Genomic DNA, 19899 nt, shown 5'->3' with positions numbered 1-19899 from the left:
AGCCATAATGCCAAGCAGTGTCAAACAGCCACACAGCACCTCGTTGGACATGCCACTGCAATTGTTGCCAAGCAATGCATTCAGTCTTACAAAATATTCAGATGAGGACAAGAAGTATCACTCTCAACCAGCACCCCACAAGAAGGAAAAATGAACTCCCTGTAGTCAGGAATGTTTCTGCCTCTGCCCTTCACTGCATTCAAGCATATCATAAAGTGATTTGCTTCAGGCAGGAAAAGGTAGATGTCCAATAAAACCACCGTCTTTTGCAATGTTTGCATTACCTGTATACTGAGAACGCTTACTGCTAGAAGCCAAGGGTTCCAGCTAAGCAGACACTGGGTGTCTTGCTGGGATAATTTTACGGGTCAGTAGAGCACTTCGTTTGTCAATAAATATGTTGGTTTTGCTCTGTTGTTCAAATCTTTTTCTTAGGGCAAAAATTTTCAAGTGTGACCATACTTTCTTAAGAGTAAATGGCGGCAAAATAAATGGACTACAGAAAAAACAAATCTATTCTTTTGTTACTGATCACATCTTGAAAGAGATTCTATTATGGGAGACCTGAAATTCCAAAATCGCACTCATAAATGACAGCAGCCTTGTGAGAGTGGAGCTTCCTTACCAGAGCTCCTTTCGGCTCTGCCTCAGGTCCACTAGATCCATCCTGCGTGCTCCCATGGCACCAAAGCCCTCATGTCAACACTTCCAAGCCAGGAGGAGACCAGGTAGCATCAGAAGGCTTTCACCGGGCTGGCACAGGGAGCTCAGAGCACTTCTGGCGTACTCTGCAGCTAGGTACTGGCTGGCTGATGGGCTGAGCTCTGTGTGAGCAATAGAAAAATGGGATAAAACCAATTTTACAACAGCTCCACACGTGTTTAGAAAATGTGTGGAAAAAAAAGTAAAATAAATCAGGACTAAGCTGTGTAAGTGTTGTTGCTAGGTATTTTATTATTATGGGTATAGTGTCAGGCAAACGTGCTCATAAATCAATCACAGTAGTTTCTATTATTTCAAAAGAAATAGAATCTATTGGAAATTGTTTGATGGAGATATGTGTGGAGCAATGAGGAAATTCCAAACAAGATTAGCACGTGTAAAGTTTCCTATTCCCACCAGGGATTGCTGTTGAAACGCTTTATTTCCAAACTGCTGCCCACAGTCTCAGGTGTGGACATTCTCCCCACGTCAAGACACGTTGCACTGTAATGAAGCATACTGTACATGCTGGGAACAGGAATTTTGCCTGCAAATCAGCAAAATACACATGCCTGTCTAAAGCTTCAGGGACGTGAAATGTTGGCATAAAACAAGATTGTTCTTGCCCATTTTGCTACACACAGCTCCAGTTTGCTTGCTTAATTGGATTTGCATCTTTTTCTTTTCTACAGCACTCAGAACACCTCCTGCACTGCTCACTAAAATATTCATACTGTCTGCTGATGTGAAAAATCACACAAGAAGATACATTATTTTTTCTTTTTCCTTTTGCATATGAAATTGAGGAGGCCAAAGGAAGATATGGGGAAAGTTGTTTAAATGCTGTTCAATAAGCTACAGTCCAGATTTTTTGATATCCAGTACTTTTTGGTGAGCGAGGCATTTCTATGCCATGCCCCAGGACAGCTAGGGAGGGTTTGTGAGCCATGGCACACAAATCTGAGATCAGAACACCCATGTCCCTGTGAATGCTGAGCTCAGAAGTCCCCACATGTGTGGATGTGGCACTAAGGGTCATGGCACATAGAAAAACCCTTAGGTTTCTCCAGAGTCATATAGATTCAGAGATATTGTTTTGCTTGACATGACAGGAGTCAAACTTTTACCTCTTAGTCCTTGCACTGTGCCACAGCCACAGAGCTACAGGTTACTCCAGGCTGGTGTTGCTCTGCACTTTTGCAGGATTTAGTCAGCTGAACAAAAGTCAGTAGGACAAAAGGAGAGGGGAGGGAACAAGATGACTTGTGGGAGATGCTCTCCTAAGAACTGGGGACAAATGGGAAAGGCTCTGGATTTGGTCTCTGCTCCTGTTCATACATTTTACATTGAACACTGAACAGAAGATACCAAACAAGATTCAGAAGCAGAGTCATCCTTTTCTAGCTGCCCATCTTAAACTCGAGATGAGTCAGGACCTCTCATATAGTCTCCACCTTTCAGTACATGGCTCTTCCTTCCCTCCTTCCACCTTTTGCCACGAGCCTGGGGAAGAGAAGGTGTGAGATGGCACCCAGCAGTCTGAGGGAAATAGAGGTCTGGGTCTGGGTCTGGCAAGGAAGAGTCCTTGCCAGGAGAAAGCTTCACAATGGACAATAATCTAGTCAGCTCCATTTGGAAGGAGGTATTTCCAGAAATGCCCAAGCACACACAGATCTGTCCACAGTAAGCTGCAAAAATCCTTCATGGGACAGTGGTAGTTCCATGCCTATGGATCCCAAGTGGGTCTGTGGTGCAGAAGGGACAGTGTTGTCCACCCTGGGGTTCTTACTGACTGTATTCCTGGGTTCTGCTAGTGCTGAGAGTGTATCCATGTTCAAATTGGTTTAACAGCACTGCTGACGTACAAAATTAAGCTTGAATAATGTGTACCAGGAAGCTCAAATTACGTGTACAAATTTTAGACTAATTGAAGCATATCTGCCACAAGAGCTTTGCAGGAATTTATCAAGATAAGTAAAAGTTTAGTTAACCCAAACAGCTTTTCTGCTAAGGAAAGCCCAAGTGAAAATAAAGAGCCCTTATCTTTGAAGGATGCCATCAACCAAGTGCACCTCAGGTGAATCTCGAGTGAATCTCCTCCTGCCTCAGACTTATGGACTGGGCCATGCGACCTTCCGAAGTTCCTTGGCCTTTCTACTCCTGCTGTTTACTTTTTGGTGGCTTCTGTGTGTAGAAAAAAAAGGAAAAAAAAATCAAACAAACAGTTCCTCCCCACAGTTCTGTTTAGAATATGCCCTTGGCACTGGTTTTGTAATGATGTTTAATATGTGGTTATTGTCCAGTGATTAACTTTTCAGTGTTTAACTGGGTAATGCCCTCCAGTTCTTTGGTGAGGGAGGTAGTGTAAAACCAGAGCTATTAAAAAAAAAAAGCCAGCAGCCAGTAATACAAGCCTGCTGAGCAGTGTCGGGTTGGTGAGCTGTGAGTGCAGCAGGCAGTGCTGCAGGGTTTTGAGGCCAAGCCATGTTCTTTGACTGAGTCCAGCTCAGAGGAGGTCTGAAGGGATTTGTGAGCAGCCTGCTGTGAGGCCTTGCACTCTCAAAACCTTCAATTGAAGAGTCTTTCCTACATAATGATAAAGGGGTTAGATATGTTTGGGATGAGATCCAAGACACTATTCAGGTACTTAGGATTTAAATAAATACCAGACACCTACGTTCAGAGCTGCAACAAAGAAAAGCCCCACTCAGCTTTCGCCCAGCCCTCCAGGCATTAAATCCTCCTGGTGCCTTCCAGGATCTGCACATTCTTGGACACCTGCCACTCCTCTTCCCTGTGTCACCTGGCGGTGCAGAGTGATGGCAGCTGTGGATCTTGGCCCACGGGTCACCAACCTGTGTCACCAAACTCCCACTCACAACCAAGAGACCTGGTTTAGCTCCCAGGTAGCCCAGAGGACTTCACATGGGAAGTACCTGCTTTCCCCAAATCCTGAATGCCCTAAGATCCTGATCTCAGTACGGTGTGGTTCTGTGGTCTCTTGGTGGAGATCATAACCTGTCATACATGTGTCAGCATGGTTAGGTGATACGCTTATCAGTATCATTACAAATTTTCTCCTTTATCCATCTAAACATTTTGATTTTTTGTTACCACTGAGTGCAGAGCAGAGGCAGTCTGGCCATCATGCACCTCTATATCAGCTCGGTTCACAGGAGATCAGGGACGAGGATGAGGAGTTCTAATTTTTCATTGAAGTGCATGTTGTTATTTTATTCTTGTGTTGTGGCTAAAATGATCTTTCTGCAAAGTTCCTCAATTCTTCTTTCATCTCGACTAATTCACTCTTGTGGTACTGTCTTCTATCGGCCTATTTAAATTACGTTTTAACATTAACAATAATAATGGATACCAAAATAATATTCAATCTTCAGGCCAGGTTTTAAAGTGCTTGCTGCTGATTTATTCAGTGTTAATGCAAAACATGACACTGTGTGTCATATACATACACCTGCACAAATGCCTATATCTGTATAGCCATTGCTTTATGCAGGCAAAGCTTCAGCAAGGAGGCCTGTGAGAACACAGGGCAGCCATGCTTCCCTGCATGTTGAGCAAGAAGAGGGCTATGTGGGTTTAGTTCTCATCGAGGAATAAGGAAGTGATGTCTGGTACCAACATCTGCTAGTTGCCCTGGCTGGTGGTCCTGGTGAAGCTGAGTGTGTGGGTGCACCACACCTCAACTCAGGGTCCCCGGGATCCTCACACCCTCATGGTTCTGGGTGTTTGAGATGTAAGCATTCCTGCCTCAGCCTTATCTGTACTGAGAAACTTGCATGCATTCCAATTGTCAACCCATCCCCCTATGCCCACTAATCACATCCCTGGTGCCACATCCATACATTTCTGGAACACCTCCAAGGACGGTGACACAACCACCTCCCCAGGGCAGTGCCTCACCACCCTTTCTGAGAAGAAATGTTTCCAAATATCCAACCTGAACACAACAATATCCAACCCTGGCACAGTTTAAGACCATTCCCTCTCATCCTATTGTTGCTACATGTGAGCATACACTGACCTCCACCTCCCCATAGCCTCCTTTCAGGCAGCTGTAGAGAGCAGTAAAGTCACTCCTGAGCCTTCTCTTCACCAGACTGAACAATCCCAGTTCCCTCAGCTACTCCCCATAAGACTTGTGCTCCAGACTCCCCACAGCTCTGGAAGGGCAGTTGCTGCTGTGGACTTGGGCTCTGGGGGCAGGTATGGAATATTACCAGGGCCACAGGTTTACCAGCTCCTTTCCCTTCCAGCCTTCTCTTGGATCATCCATGGTACCAAAGGACATGGTACTGTTCTTCCTAGAGTTTTGTTACACTTCAAGTGAAGTTGCCACCCTTTTCCACAGCCACCAGCAAACTGAGTGAAAATCACACAGCTCAGTGATTTGTGAGTGTGGTGGGTGGACAAGGGCTCCAAAGAGGAACGCGTGGAGGGCTGCAGGGCATGGGCTGCCCGCCCAGCTGGCAGAAGTGCTGTGGGGAGGTCGTGGCTGCAGCGTGCCATGAGATCTGATGTTGCAAAAGGGCTGTGCAGGAAGCAGCTGGGTGGCATCGCGGTGTTCCTTTGTTACACCCTTCCCAGAGGCCCAAGCCTAGGGAGATCAACGGGGATTTTTGGAGTGGCAGCGAGGAGCTTTGAGTCAAGCCCTGAAACTTCTGCAAGCCTCAGAAGACATTAGCGTGGCTTTCACGGCACCGAGCAGCAGGGGGAGGCTGCGGCAGAAGTTCTGGTGGGGACGGGCCTACAGTACGGGCAGGAGGGGCGTGGTGGGGACGGGGTGTGGGGAGCGGCCCTGCTGTCCCTGCTCCTGCTGGCACGGACGAGGCAGGCGCTGGCTGCGGCTCTGTGAGGGTTCGGCAGCTGAGTCAGGGCCTTGCCCGGGCCTCTCCCTGCCCACTCCTCCCACAGACCCACCTGCCGTGTGCTGTGTCAGAACTTGGGCGACCCACCCGAGGCCTCACGCTGAGATGGTGGCTGCACTCCACAGCCATCATCAGGTGTGTGGGGTTCCTGCAGGTTTACTGGGTCAGCCTCTGCTCCTGGGTAACAGTGACAGGACAAGAGGGAATGGCCTTAAGTTGTACCAGGGGGGTTTCAGGTTGGATATTAGGAAAAATTTCTTCTCCGAAGCAGTGTTGAGGCAGTGGAACAAGCTGCACAGGGAGGTGGTGCAGTCACCAATTGATGGGCATCATGGTGAGATGGACTGATGATTGAACTGCATAATCTTGGCCTTTTCCAACCTCAGTGATTCCATGATTCTGCTGAGATATGCATTGGAGGGGTGCTTCTCCCAGGCAGGCAATTGGGCACAGTTTCCTTGTTACATCACAGCCATAGCAAGGAGCAAGGGGAAGAGCCAGCAGGGCAAGGAGTGTTCCTTTATGAAGAAGATAAATAGATTTATTTCAGAAGTACAGCAATAAAGCCTTGGTTTAGTGTAGGAAATAGAGGTAACTGTGGCATGTAGAAAATCAAAGATGCAAGTGAGGTCCACCTCAAGTTGGTGGCACGCTTCCCAGCACACTGCAGCAGGGTGGTGGGGGGTGATGCAGTATGAGCAGTTGACCTGATGTGTGTCTACAGGGTCCCTGCTTGTCAGAGGGGCTGGGATGCCTGTGCTCACTCTGATCTGGTGTGGATCCACAGGTTGGCATTAGGTCAGGGTAGTAATTTGAAAAATGAAATGCAATCTCAGAGCATCCCACCACTGGTCTGCTTTGTGTCTTTGGCATCCAAGGTTGCTGGGATCAGGTCAGCAGACAAAACTGAGGCTGCAGGAGGCTGGGCTCAGAAGAAAGAGATGGAGGAGGATATGCAGTGGAGTTGGAGCCAATGTCTGTTTTGTGTAATGGGAGTGGAACATGTCAGACACAGAGCTGGTCAGGGCTCTTCCTTATTTGATAGGAAAGCAAGAGGGGGGATTTAAGGAGGGCTTCTTAAGAGGTTCTGAATAATCATTTGGCACCTGGGCCAGTTTAAGCAATCTTTGCCCCAGGCATAACAAAGGGGAAAATCGCAGGGTGGGGATGTGCAGCCAGAGATGGGCAGGAACAATTAAGCCAGTTACCAGTAAAGAAACTCGCTGAATTTATGCCAGCACAGCATAAATTTATGGTGACTGGCAGGGCAGAGACTTTGGAGACCCTGGCTATGAGTGATGATGTGGGAGCAACAGCAGGCACAGTGGAGGGCTGTGAGCTGATGTGCTTTAAGGCCAGGAGCAGCCTCAGCCAGCCTGCAAGGATATGGGGCTGGAAATGCAACTAAGAGGGCACTGAAAATTTCAGGGACTTTTACTTAGCACTTACAAAAGTCAGATGATGTTTCAGATAAAGGATTGCATGATCAAGGATGCACAGTAGTGTGATGAGAAACATCACAGCCCAACACAACTCAGTCACAACTGATCCACTCTGCTGAGGCAAGAAATCTGTACAAGTGCAGCCTTGGATAAGCTCTGGCTCCCATCCATGGTGCAGGGACCAGCACATTTGTTTCCGGCTCACCCAGGTGCCAGGGCACTCCAGCAATGGAGAAGGGCTGTTTGTGCTGACACTGTATCAGGCACTCCTCATGTGAAACAGCCAACCAACCCAAACCCATTTACAGCACAGCCTGTGCTGATGCACAAAGCAGCACGTATGCTCATTTTCTTCGTTTAGGCTTTGCCCATTTATCCAGGCTTAAACTTGCAACGGATATGGAGCTGGTACTCTTGAAAAATTCAACTACTAGAACAAGAACTACTTTTCAAAATTTTTGTAAATGGACAATGAAAATACCATATACAGAGTTATGTCCAGTTTGGGGTTTAATAGGCATGCCCTTTGTAAGAAACCAAGCAAAAACACCCACCCTCCAACTGAGGAGAACACAGTTGCCTTGAGATGTTTTTTAGGTTTTGTTGACGTCCAGCATAGGTCTATTTAATTTGATCACAACATGATGAGATGAGGCATGATCATGCATAATCATTAACCAATCTCCATTCCTATTCCCTATATGGTATGTGATTCACAGCATGCCCTGGATGAAAGTCCACAGCTAGGGCTGCCCTGTGCAATACAACTCTGGACCAAATGTAGCCTCTTTGCACCCTGAGCCCAGCATAGCATGAAGCCTGAACTCTGTCTTTGTTCTTTAACAGAACGATGGGGAGAATTTGCTGAGCAGAGCTGGTGAGGCACTGCCCAAACCTTGAACTTGCCCATTGTAAAGAAACAGAGCCATTGAAGTAAATACGTTTAGACCATTGTCACAGCCATACATGGAACCTATGCAGCTTGGAGAAACCACAAGGCTTTCAGCAACTGTACAACCATGCAGACAAAGTTTCATACCTGCTTTTTCACCTTCTAGCTTGCTGGCAAAAATATCCAGAAGACTGTCAATAGCTTTTCATAACAATAATTGGAAAAGAAACTACTGTGAAGGCAAGGAAGTTGAGGAGTGTGCCAGAAGAAGAGTGGCAACCAAAATCCATTCTCTGAGGACAGAGTTGACTCCAGCTATTTTCTCTCGGTTGCTTGGCCCTGCACCCTATTAAGATGTAGGGGCCTATTAGGTTCTACATAAAGCAAGAACAAGCCAGAAGCCATTTATAGTGTGGACACATATACACAAAGTAAAAGTCTGATGTGACAGAAGGAAAACTTAAAACTGAAGATGGTTTATGCATTAAGTGCAGTCTCTGCTCCTAGTGACACATGCAGCAGCTCTTTAGAAAAGTAGCTCTGCAGCACAAAAGCAGTGAGGTTAATTCACTTGCACTAGTATAAAAAAAAGAACAACTCTGAAGACAGTGCACTCATGACATACTCTGGTGAAAAGTGAGATGCAAAACAGGAGAAGCACACATAAAACAGCATAATTAGGGTCCTCTGCTATACCCACCTCTTTGACATTTCAGGATTCTTCGCTTTCAACAGCACACCTATCCCAAAACTCCATCCTCCTGAGCAGACAGGTTATGTGCTTACCTCAATTATGGGGTATAACGGAATTAAGACATCAGTGCTCTGGGTGGGAACGAGCAGTATACAAACCACACACACTTCAGATGCAGAGTCCTTGCTCAAAAGCAGCCTTTCATAAGCACTTGTCCGGCTTAAGCTCTCACTAGCATTCACATATAGACTCTCACTTCATTGTCAAAGTTTAAAGTGTTCGCCTTTTATTCAGAAGACTTTCTCCATTTCCAGTGTTTAAGATACTTTCCCATGTCTTCCAGAACAAAGAGCCCCTAGTTTCATAACAGCACCAGTCTACCACATAAGAAAAAAAATAGCTAACAAAAGCAAAAGGTTCAATGATGTGATATAGCATAAGGAAACAAATACAGCAAATGCGTTAGAGAAATAAACATGTGCTAAGTGGAGTATTTACATAAAATTATGTATGTTCCTATAAAATTGGCAGCATGCAATGAAAAGATTAACAGGAATACTTATACCAGGTCTGCTATTTGTCAAAAGCAGGTCTACTTGGACTGCACCTGTATCACCATGCTGCTTTTAGGCACAGCACTGCCCTCAGAAGCTAGCTACCCCAGTTTTCCACACTGCCTGTGGTGGGGATTTCATGCAGCCCCACAGCCAGCAGTGCAGATGCAGGTGCCTCAAGTTACTCATCCAGACTCAAGCAGTGCTTGCAAAGCTGTAAAGATGTGGCCTACTGCTATTTCCTCTCCATGAACATGGTAGCGCAGGGTTCATCTGCAATTACCTGCTTAAACAAAGCGCAGTCAGTTGCTTACTGTAACACCTTAAGTAACATGGAATCTTAGATTTTACAAAAATACTTTAATTTTCTGTTCACAATCAAAAACTATCTTTATTACAAAACAGTTTGAAACATTAGCACATCTAGCTTGGAAAGACTTTTGTTCTTATTGCTGTTGCATAGCATTTTCAAGGAACCACACAAAGGCACTAGTGCATTTGTCAGAGCATCCTTGTAAGGATATCTGTAGGAAAATACAATTTCCTATTTAGTCCTCATAACTTTCAAATGTTTAAGCTGCCTTTTTTTTTTTTCCTCAACAGGTGCATAGCTGACACCTGTCACTACACATCTAAATCTTTCCCAACAGAAGCTGTTTAGTATAACAAATTTTATTTGCAGCCATTAGACAAAGAACATTCACCCTTTTCAGAGTGAATACCAGCACTGACACCACCTTAGCTACTTGTGAATCCTATAACTGTGTTCTGACAGCTATCAGATATTAACTCATTCATTTCATTTTGTTTGGTTTCTTCTTTATTCTCATGGTTGGGGTGGTGTTTCTGATTTCCAGCTTTTCTAGACCTTCTGAGAAAAAATTTTGTCAGTAAATAACATAATTCAGCCACATTTAAAAGAATGCAAATGCTGGACACAGCAATCATGAAAATAGTGAACACTGTCTTTTCAGTAGGTCGAGAAACAAAGCAGTCTACTGTGTTGGGGCAGGGCCAAGCACTACATTTCATTAAGCGAGGCATTCGGAACCCATCATACATGAAATAGAATGCATACATGAAGACTGCTTCAAAGACCAATCTGAAGAAGATGCTGCAAGTGTACGTCCACCACAGGGTGCCCTCAATACGAAACTTCTGGGTTCTGATCTCTTCAATGTCCTTATACTCGCATTTCTGGTCTCCCTTTCTGAACTGCCTTTTCTTCTCGTGCCTCCTGTAAGCCACATGCATGGCCACCAGCAGCGCAGGGGTAGAAACGAAGATCAGCTGCAGGGCCCAGAGTCTGATGTGAGAGATGGGGAAAAAGTGATCATAGCAAACATTCTTGCAACCAGGTTGCAAAGTGTTGCAGATAAAGTCATCTTGTTCATCTCCCCAGACTCTCTCTGCAGCCACAACCAGGATCATGATACGGAAGATGAACAGGACTGTGAGCCATATCTTCCCAATGCTGGTGGAGTGTTTATTTACACCTCCTAAGATGGTCTGCAGAGCTCCCCAGTCCATTGTCTTGTTTTAAAGGTATGACCTAAGACAAGACAAAAAGAAAAAGGTTCATCAGGGTGGGAAAAAAAATACTATTAAGCATACAGTATGAAATAAAAGCAACATTGTAAATATAATTCATAGGCTGTGGTAACGTCTTGTTGACACGGTCTTTCTGGCAAGCAGTCAAAGTGGCACGGTAACCAAATATCGGCAGGTGACATTTTGTTGCTTGATAACGTGAAGGGAATCTGTCTGACTGCTAGGCATATTTGGCAACTGAAAACTTCTATCCACATCGATAAGAAGAAGTAGACAAGGGAAATTGGTAAAAAATGATCTTATTTAAAAGCTACAATTTCTAGAAGCTTTGCTAATAGGAGCAAAGAACAGAAGATGATATCAACAGTCAAAAGCAAAGTACGTGTTATGGTGAAACGTAACCAGAATGAGAGATTCCTCAGAGCCTCTGGAATTCTCAAGGTGAACAGAAAGAAGCAGGTGGTGAGGTAGAAGCTCTGTTGTAAAGTTACAGAAAAATCAAAGAAACTGAAAAACAAAACCAGCATGGTCACTTAGTTACTTCATTTGAGAAGAAAATAGCTAAACTTAGGAAGCTGAGACAAGTTTGCACATCCTTGGCTTCAGGGCATAAACAACATTTTCAAAAGTACATTATTCCAGCAATAAAGACAGACTTCAAGGAGCTGCTGTGGAAGCTCTGTGCCTTACATGAGGAGGCCTGCACTGCCTGCCTTAGGAAGTTTTAAGGATGTGGCTGTACGGCTCTCTTGTTGCAGAAAAGAAAGCCACAATTTCATGAGGGAATAGGTTGTGACAAGGTTCCATCTCTATTTTCTTATCTTGTTTAAAATCAGCATGATGAGGTTCATCCAAAATTGTGTTCCTCTCCACTAACTACAAAAGGCAGTGTAGGGTACTGAGGCACAGGACATATTCCCATGCCCACCCAGATGACCTTCCCTTGTAACACAAGTACATTACTCCTCAAACAGGAGAGAAGTTTCAGAAGCTGGGAGAAAGCCAAAGTCCACAGACAGGCCAGCAGAAGCTCAGAGACTCTGCAACAGAAAGAGCGTTTCCAGTAGTTGGGATTCAAAGTATAATGACTGTAAAGCTAAAATGCTTTGATTTGTTATCTGCCCCATACCTCCCCAGGAACACTGCAGCTGTTTGTGGAACCTGAAGAAATCCACACAACAGGCATTTGCAGCTGGCATAAAGAAGCATTTCACACCCCTTCTCCCTTCCGATGAATTTACTGAGAGGTAATTTGCATGTTACTCTGAAATTAAGAAAACATTTCTTGTGCTTCTGAGGCAGAAGTGCTCCTCAACCTCTTTGCTCTGCAATTTCTCATCAAGATTTCTCAAATTTGTGAATTTTATCATCTCTCAGAGATCTTACTTTGGCAGTTGCAGCACAGGACACTAATGAACAAAAAACACTTCTCCAGGGGTTCTAGAGAACAGCTCTGTTGCTGCTGGCAAAGCCCACTGCATCTATTGTGATGTAATTCAGTTTTTATCAACTCTGAGATAGCTGCAGAGATATACCTTCCTTATGTTCCTTGTGCAGTGTGACCCAACTGCTGCACCACACTTCCATTTTGAGCACTGTCAAAACCTCCCTGCTTTACAATGGTTACATATATTCATGAATCACATACAACAGTACAAAGCATCAAAGAACACGACAGCTCTGGCAAAATGAAGAAGTCTGATCATGATGTGAACAAAGGGTTTTTTCTTTCCTGGCTTATTGGAAGGTTCTGGTTGCCGAAAACATGTTTTGCCAGGTCATCTTGGATGACTGTGTGGGGTTACTTCAGGAGCAGAAAGAGTGGGGTGGAAGAAGGGCAAGATTTCCTTGAGACTGTAAGAAACCTTTCCCGATTCTGACTCTCCTGTGGGATGCAGTGTGAGATATTACCTCTGCATCTGTCTGAAAAGAGTCCTGGTTGCAGAGCTGCCTTCCTATCACGCTTTGGGTTTTTTTCCTCCCAAACATAAACTGTATATTTCATCAGCATATGGATATAGAGAAAGTCTCTGCAGGTTAGCACACGAGAGCACGGGAAGGACTCTGAACACCAGAGATACTTACAAACAGATTTTAAAATATTTGACTCTATCCCTCTTTTTGCCGTCTTATTTTAAATTGCTCAGATCAGGTGGGTTTTTTTTGTTTGTTTGTTTGTTTGTTTTAAACCAGATCATCATATAATCAAACTGAAGCAGAGGAAAAGTTACAGCTTTACTACTGATATTCATGTTCTCTTACTAATGTGCACCTTGCTACTATGGAACTAATGATGCGGCTGACATACCTCAGCACTGATTAGAAATACCTTCACGCACCACAGTTCTAAGTCCTATGGAAGGCAGTTACCACATGAACTGCAGCATTACGCCTCATCTACCCACTCTTTAAATCTAACAATTTGTGTTTCTTCTGTCATTGTTCCCTCTTTAATCAGCCATCTCCATAAATATGAGAAGATGAGAAGGAGGAACTGCATATTCCCTTCTCATGAGTCCCATTTCTTATACTTTCTTGCCTCACTGTAAACAAATGCTGCTGCCTTTCTTTTTCTACAGCTTCCCAAGAACTTGTTTCCATGTACAATTGTACTGCCTGTCTCCCTGTGAAGAACGAGATACCAAAATACAAGTGCCTCAGGGTGTACTTAAAGGATACCCTGTCTTTAATGGCAGAGCTGGATACAGACACTTCTCCATCACTGCTTGGTCCCAATGCAGTTCTCCATCCTCTGCAGCACTGTGAGGGTACATTATAACCCAGAACCCAACTGGTTTGTTTAGAAGTTATTCCCAGTACTGGTACATTGTTGTTTTTTTTTTTCTTTTTCCAACCTGACCCATTTCCATGTTCTGCTTTAGCACACAGACTCTACAAACCATTTGGAAAGAGTGCCATTTTAAAACAAACTGCACATTGCAAAGCATCAGAATGAGCAGCTAGTGGAAAAGAGGGTGTTGCCCTTAGCAGGGATGCTTCTTCAAGATATTGTGAAACTGCACCATTCACCCGACTGTTCCATCTCCACTGAGAGCATATCATGTTTCAACCCTAATGAAACTACGTCTGTACCTGGATGCAGGCAGAAAAAGCCACTGCACTTCAGAGAGACAGCTGTTCCTAATCTGACCTGATGGGCAAGTAAAACAAGACACCCTCCCAAGGCCATCTCCACTCCTTCCCAAAGCCCTTTGACGTTCATATCCACCCAAACATTCCCCTCTTCACTATTCCCACCCACCTTCCAACTCCTCCAGCAATCTCTCCCACTCCACCTGCCACCATCCCATTCTTACTGCTGCTTGCTGAGCTAGTCACCAACCTTTGCCCCTCCTTGTTCTACCCTCATGGCTTGACTTGCTTTTATGCTAGCAGAAAGGCATGTGACTTCTGAGGAGTTCAGGAGACTGATATAAGCACTGATCAGATACTGCACTCAGTGAAGTTCTTGAAGAGCAGAACAGCTGAGACTGCAAGGCCATATTCAAGCAGCTGAAACCCTACCCAGATACTCTGGACCTGGTTTTCCCTGACTTTTAATATTAGATACTCTAAACTGTGTTACTGAGAGATAAAGGCAATTCATAAATCACTGAAGTGCCCACCTTTCATCCAATAAATAGACAGTGACCAAAGCAGAATGTAAGTTAACTGAGTATGGCCCTTCACAGACCACTCCATCCAGACATCAGGTCAGGGCTATCTGCAGTGATGCGAAGTCTCATTCACTCCTAGTTTACTGTGTACTGATGTGATGTCTCATTTATTCCTAGTTTCCTAAAAAAAAGGTAGGGTGCTGATCCCCACTGCAGGTTATCTTTCTTTCAAATGCTTGCTTTCCAGACCTCCTTACTAGTAAGTGAAATATTAACTGTCTGGCTGAACAATGGAAACAAAACAGGAAAAGGACTTCCCTTTGATGGCTGCTAACTCTTTACAGATAATTGTGTGAGCCAATCCACTTAAATGCACACAGAAATTACAGTGTGTAGACAGTATTTGCTCATCTCAGAAGTAAAGCACAGGACAGGAATAAGTTAAGACATGAAAAGCCAGGTGAAATTGGGACAAAAGAAAAAAAGTACAGTGGGAATAGGGACTGAAGATAAAGGAGGAAGATGAGAAGAACAGAAGATAAGGTAGTAAACTCTAGTAGATGAAGCATTTAGAGTGCATTTTGAAATGAGACTGTGGTAACCAAACAAATTCATGAATCTGTTCTTCTACTGGCTGAACCTTCTGTTCCTCCATCTGAGAAATCAGAGGAGCAGGACAGCACAGCTATTACAGCAGGAGATAAAAATGATCCTAAGATGTCACTACTCTCACCCAAAGAGCTGGCAGTGCAGGAAATGGTTCTACATGACCACACAACACATGGAGAGGCACACAGCTCTTCCCCCAGTGGGCTCAGGCACCATTAGAAGGCCAGACAGCAGGAGAAATAGAATTACCTATTTCTGCAGTTTTCCAGCTGCTGGGCAGGTTTTGAGCTCTGCTCTGCCAGACTGTTTACTGCTTAAACTAGTTCCTGTCAACCTGCATTAAACAACCACCACGGCATTCTGCATGCACCCACTAAAATCCCCCCACATCACACCACCACCAAGCACTTCAGGCACACAGCTACTTGCAGGTGATTTTGCTCTGCTCTGGTAAGGACTGGTATACCAGATAATCATTAGTCAATGGTTAAATCCATGGCTTCAGCAAACTACAGAGTGCAGAGCAAAGGTAGAAACAACAGAAGCTGCATCGCTTTCACGACACTGTGGAACTCACTGCTATAGGATATTAACAAGGCAAAAAAGTCATGTTGGAGGCACTGTAGGAACATCTAAGGGATCCAGTCAGGAAGTGGCCCACAGCACATATAAATTCAAAGACTGCACACTCCTCTGTTATGGTCCAATTTATTATTCTAAGGGAACCAAACAGAAATGCAGAGGTTGTCCACAGTGTCTCCATTCCTATCAGAATTTCAGTGTAGGGTACCAGCAGTCACCAGTGCAAAGTGCTTCTAGATATTGGTATAAGATCGGCAGTCTGCGAAGACAAATGTCCCTTCATCCAACCCAGGAGTACCTCAGCTGAGATAATCTTTAAACAAAACGTACTGCTCCTGATCGGAGCTGGAGATAAAGAAGGAAATCAGAAGCCTGAGAGCAGCAGCTTCAACACAGAACAACATTGTCTGGATGGAATCTAAGAAGCTTCTTATAAATACATATTAGATCAATATCTTCCGAAGACAGCATCCCTTGATCTCAGCAAGGAAGGCCAGCACACAGGCGACAACACTTACCTGCTGACTCTCCCAGACTGTCTACTTAACTTTAAGCCTACCCCACACCTTAGTTCCCCAGACATTAAATGAGATAGCAAGATCTCACTTTCTCACAGGGTTGTTCTGAAGTGCTCCTCTACAATTGGACACTTCAGAGAGTCATACTTCGTTATCAGTGGACCAAGACTGATAAGCACTATTTCAAAGTTGAAATACAGAGCTTAAATTGAACCATTCGGAACACTGGTTACTTAAGAGAGAGCACAGCTCCTCCCATTATGACAGCTGCAGTGTAGAGTTCACACTATAAGATGCAGCTTTGAACTCTGACTCAGGCAAACCAAAATCCTTTCATTTCACTATTATAAGAAGCTTCCAGCTATTTTAATTTTACTGCAGTATATTAAAAACATAAGAGTGCTTCAACTGCACACTCTTTCAAGAATCAACGTTCTACTAAGAAGTTGAATAAGGATCAAAAGATCAGTCTAACAATCCCAAAAGCCCGTGCAGCTCTCCAGCAGCTTTGTTCTGAGCGCCTATCTCCACATCAGAGTGGAAACTGGAGAGCAACAGAAGAGCCAAGACAGATAGGAGTTACAGTATATCTGATTTGACACAAGAACAGGCCAAGACTAATCAGGAACAGGAAACCTCTGACAGTTGCAGGTCTGAACACAGCAAGCATTGTGTTTTCTTCTACTCAAAAATATCCCAACAGGATACATTGTTTGCTCTAAGCCTCACGTAAGAAAATCTACAGCCTTTAAAACAACAGGTCACTACCCAATCTGCATGTAGTATTAAAAACATATGCTAAGTAAATAACAAGAGCATTGAGGATTCAGCCCCACACTGACCACATTATGACTGCCCTATTTCATGCCCTTATGTCCTCCCAAGCCATTTTCCAAGCAGGTTTGGAAATATCCATGGCTATTTCACTACCCTATAACTACAAATGGAGAATTATCATCCTCCAGAACACCTCTGCACGAAATTCACTCCACTTGTGGAAAATAAGACATCAGAAAGGTTGGTCATGCTCGAAGGTATGACAAGATTGAAGAATTCCAACTAGAATTGGGCCCCTCAGCAATTTTTGAAGGAAAGGTTTACAGGGGGGAAAAAAAGAGTGCTTAACAGCCCTTGCTTTGAAAGGGATTCAAATTCCTGAGGACTATTTCTTCACTGATGTGAGTGTCCTATTTCCCAAATTCTAAATAAAGTTTTACGTGCACTTGGCCTTGCCCCCAGATACAAAAGTAGCAGTACTATTTGTCTGGGTTTGTAAAAGACAACAACAATCACCAGGCTTAGGCATACATCCACATTCTCTCTACAGATTCACCATGCGTTCCTGGAGATACACCCACTCCCACCTCACAGGATTTCTGACGGGCAGATTGCTTCCTCAGAGAGGGGTTGAACCTTTATGGAAACATCATCACTATTTTATAGTGGAATGCAGCTTTTCCTTCAGCGTGCACTTTGTCAGTATTTCTTTCAGTCAAAGTAGAGATAAAAAACAACTTTTTCCTTTCAGAAGTGTCTACGGCAGGAAGAACTACATATGAGATACAAAAAAAAAAAAATTGTTTTCAGCTTCCCTTTAGTAACTAATTGCTGCATTTCTATATTGTTCATATTCCTCTTGTTTTAACAGCACTGTATCTCTCCTCATACATCATCACTTCAGATTTTCTTTCATACAAAACAGTACTTAGTCAGGCAAGAGTGGGGTATCTTTTCAGATAAGCCACCAGTCATCATTAACAGCAATTAAGAGCTGTGAGGAGCAGAACAAGGAAAAAACATCTGAAGAAAAACAAAAATTAAACCCATGCTCTCGTTTGTTGAAGTTTCTGACATCTTTTATTTCCCCATTCACATAACAACAAGAAGCACCATTTGTAAAGTGCCCCTTTTGCTGACAGCTGAATCTCTGCAATAACTTTGTGCAGTAACTTAAATGTACCTCAAAGAACTGCCGTTTTCCTAGATACTGAGATATTCTATTGTACCTTTTTCACTTTTTGCACCAACTCAGTGAGTCTGCCAAGTAATCTTACCCTGGTTAGACTTAAAGGCATGCAAAACAACACAGGCAGTAATTTGAAAGAAGTGGCCCTGTCATGAAAAAATGGATTCTTCCAGAGATGCATCAGAAGCCATGCTTTTTTATTGCTCCATTTTAAGCTCTGTGACACATAGTCCTTATACCACCAGTTACCAGACTGGCAGTCCTGGGGACTGAAGTCTCAAAGAACATGCGCTAGAAGAACATCATTGTGGCTCTGCAAACATATGCAAACCCCATCTAGAAAAGTCATACTGCAATCCCTAACTGGACACAAAGGTGCTTCCTTCGAGCTCGTTGCAGAAGACTGAAGCCTGACTCACTATTGCTCTGTCTCTGAACTAAATCTACAGTCTTCCTCCGTGCTGCTTTTCCTGCCTTATTTCAAGGCAAGCAGGCTGAGCAACAGAGACCAAGAGATAATAGAAACCACAGAAATTCATTAACGAAAATCAAAAATGAAACTAGCTGATGCTACTTTCAACCCAGGGCACACAGACTTTGTGGTAAACCCAGCCACAAGCCAGGCCCAGACCTAGATATGACTGCACACAAGCCACAGCTCATTAGTGATAAAAGCACAGCAACTTGGCTTAAAAGAGCACTTGAGATAAAAGGCTCCTTGTCCTCTAACCACCCTCTGATTGCTCCCTTGGAATATTTCATAAAATCACAGAATCGTTAAAGCAGGAAGAGACCCTTAAGACCACCCGTCTGAGCCAGGCACCCAGCGCCAGCACTGCCCGCTATCCACGTCCCTCAGAGCCACGTCCCCGCGTTTCCTTGAGCACCTGTGGGAGCGATGCCTCCGCCAGCTTCCCACTTACTGTCCCAGTAACGCCTCGCCAACCGGCGGAGATTTTCCTTAAGAGATTCCTCAACAAAAGAGGGGGAGCGGCGGGCCGGGCCGGCAGGAGCAGCGTCGTGCTCCCAGCCGCAGCGCCGTGCTCTGACTCACGGCTCAGCTCCGCTCCCCCGTAGCTCTGAGGAATGCTTCCAGCGCGCGATCGCCGGACCTGTCAGTTCGCTGCAAGCTGTTTACCTCGGCGCAGCTCTCCGAACGTCCGTAGGTGTGCCGCGAATTACCTGCAATTGCGGAAGCCTTTATTTCGCTCGGTGCCGCAGCTGCTCGGGCACTTCACATAACGCGCTCACTAAGAGAGATCGGGGATTAGAAGAAGAGCTGTTAGGAGTTAAATAGACACTAGTGACCGAGAAAAGCACTCCCGATAAGGCCGGGGCCCCGCTCTGCCCCGCAGGCTGCGGACGAGGAAGCGGGGCGCGAAGCAATGAGCCCCACCGCGGGGCAGGGTCCTGCCGCCGCCTCCACCTCGTTCTCCCCCTCGCCCGCCCTCCCTTCCTCCTGCCGCTCCCCTCACCTGCCTCAGCGCTGCCGGGACCCCTTCGGGGCCAGCACCCGGGCTCAGCGGTGCGGTGCCACAGGAACAGCCAGCCCCAGGCTCCCGGCCCGCAGCTTTAAGGTCCCTCCCTGTTCACCTGCCGCCGCTTTTAGCCCGCCCCGCGCCCGCCTCCACCCGCGCGGGGTTCCTTCGCGGAGTGCTCGGGGCGGAGCCGGGCCGGGAGCGCCCATCCCGGTGGGGCCCGGCTGTGCGGGGACAGTGGAGCCCGCGATGGGGGTCTCGCCCCTTCCCTGAGCCGCCCCTTCCGCAGCCATCCCGCTTAGGGAGACATCGAGCGCAGGACTATGAGGAGAGGGGGAGAGGGCAGAGGCAAAGGGCAGGAAGGCAGAGCGAGGCCTGGGGCAATGGGGGAAAATACGGCAAAAAAAG

General features: G+C 45.3%; 1 protein-coding gene across 6 annotated transcripts; it reads right to left on the bottom strand.

The window, feature by feature from the left end:
• Positions 1–8877: 8877 nt before the first annotated feature.
• LOC125686854 (gap junction beta-6 protein) lies at positions 8878–19616 on the bottom strand. Of its 6 annotated transcripts, none has more exons than XM_048931368.1 (3): positions 19489–19616; positions 19152–19263; positions 8878–10722 (listed from the first exon to the last, which is right to left on the bottom strand). In XM_048931368.1, exon 3 carries the CDS (start codon positions 10698–10700, stop codon positions 9909–9911), a length of 792 nt encoding a protein of 263 aa, XP_048787325.1. In that variant the 5' UTR covers positions 10701–10722; positions 19152–19263; positions 19489–19616; the 3' UTR covers positions 8878–9908. The 6 variants fall into 6 exon arrangements, with proteins under 6 accessions (XP_048787325.1, XP_048787335.1, XP_048787344.1 ...); XM_048931378.1 differs by having other exon boundaries at positions 19196–19263; XM_048931387.1 differs by having other exon boundaries at positions 19152–19259.
• Positions 19617–19899: the final 283 nt, after the last annotated feature.

Source organism: Lagopus muta, chromosome 1, assembly GCF_023343835.1.
Source record: "Lagopus muta isolate bLagMut1 chromosome 1, bLagMut1 primary, whole genome shotgun sequence".
NCBI lineage: Eukaryota > Metazoa > Chordata > Aves > Galliformes > Phasianidae > Lagopus > Lagopus muta.
This window is presented reverse-complemented; position numbering and strand designations above follow the sequence as displayed.

Bases quoted from the DNA above. Each gene is read 5' to 3' on its own strand.
- LOC125686854 (XM_048931368.1), bottom strand. From the start codon at position 10,700: ATGGACTGGGGAGCTCTGCAGACCATCTTAGGAGGTGTAAATAAACAC.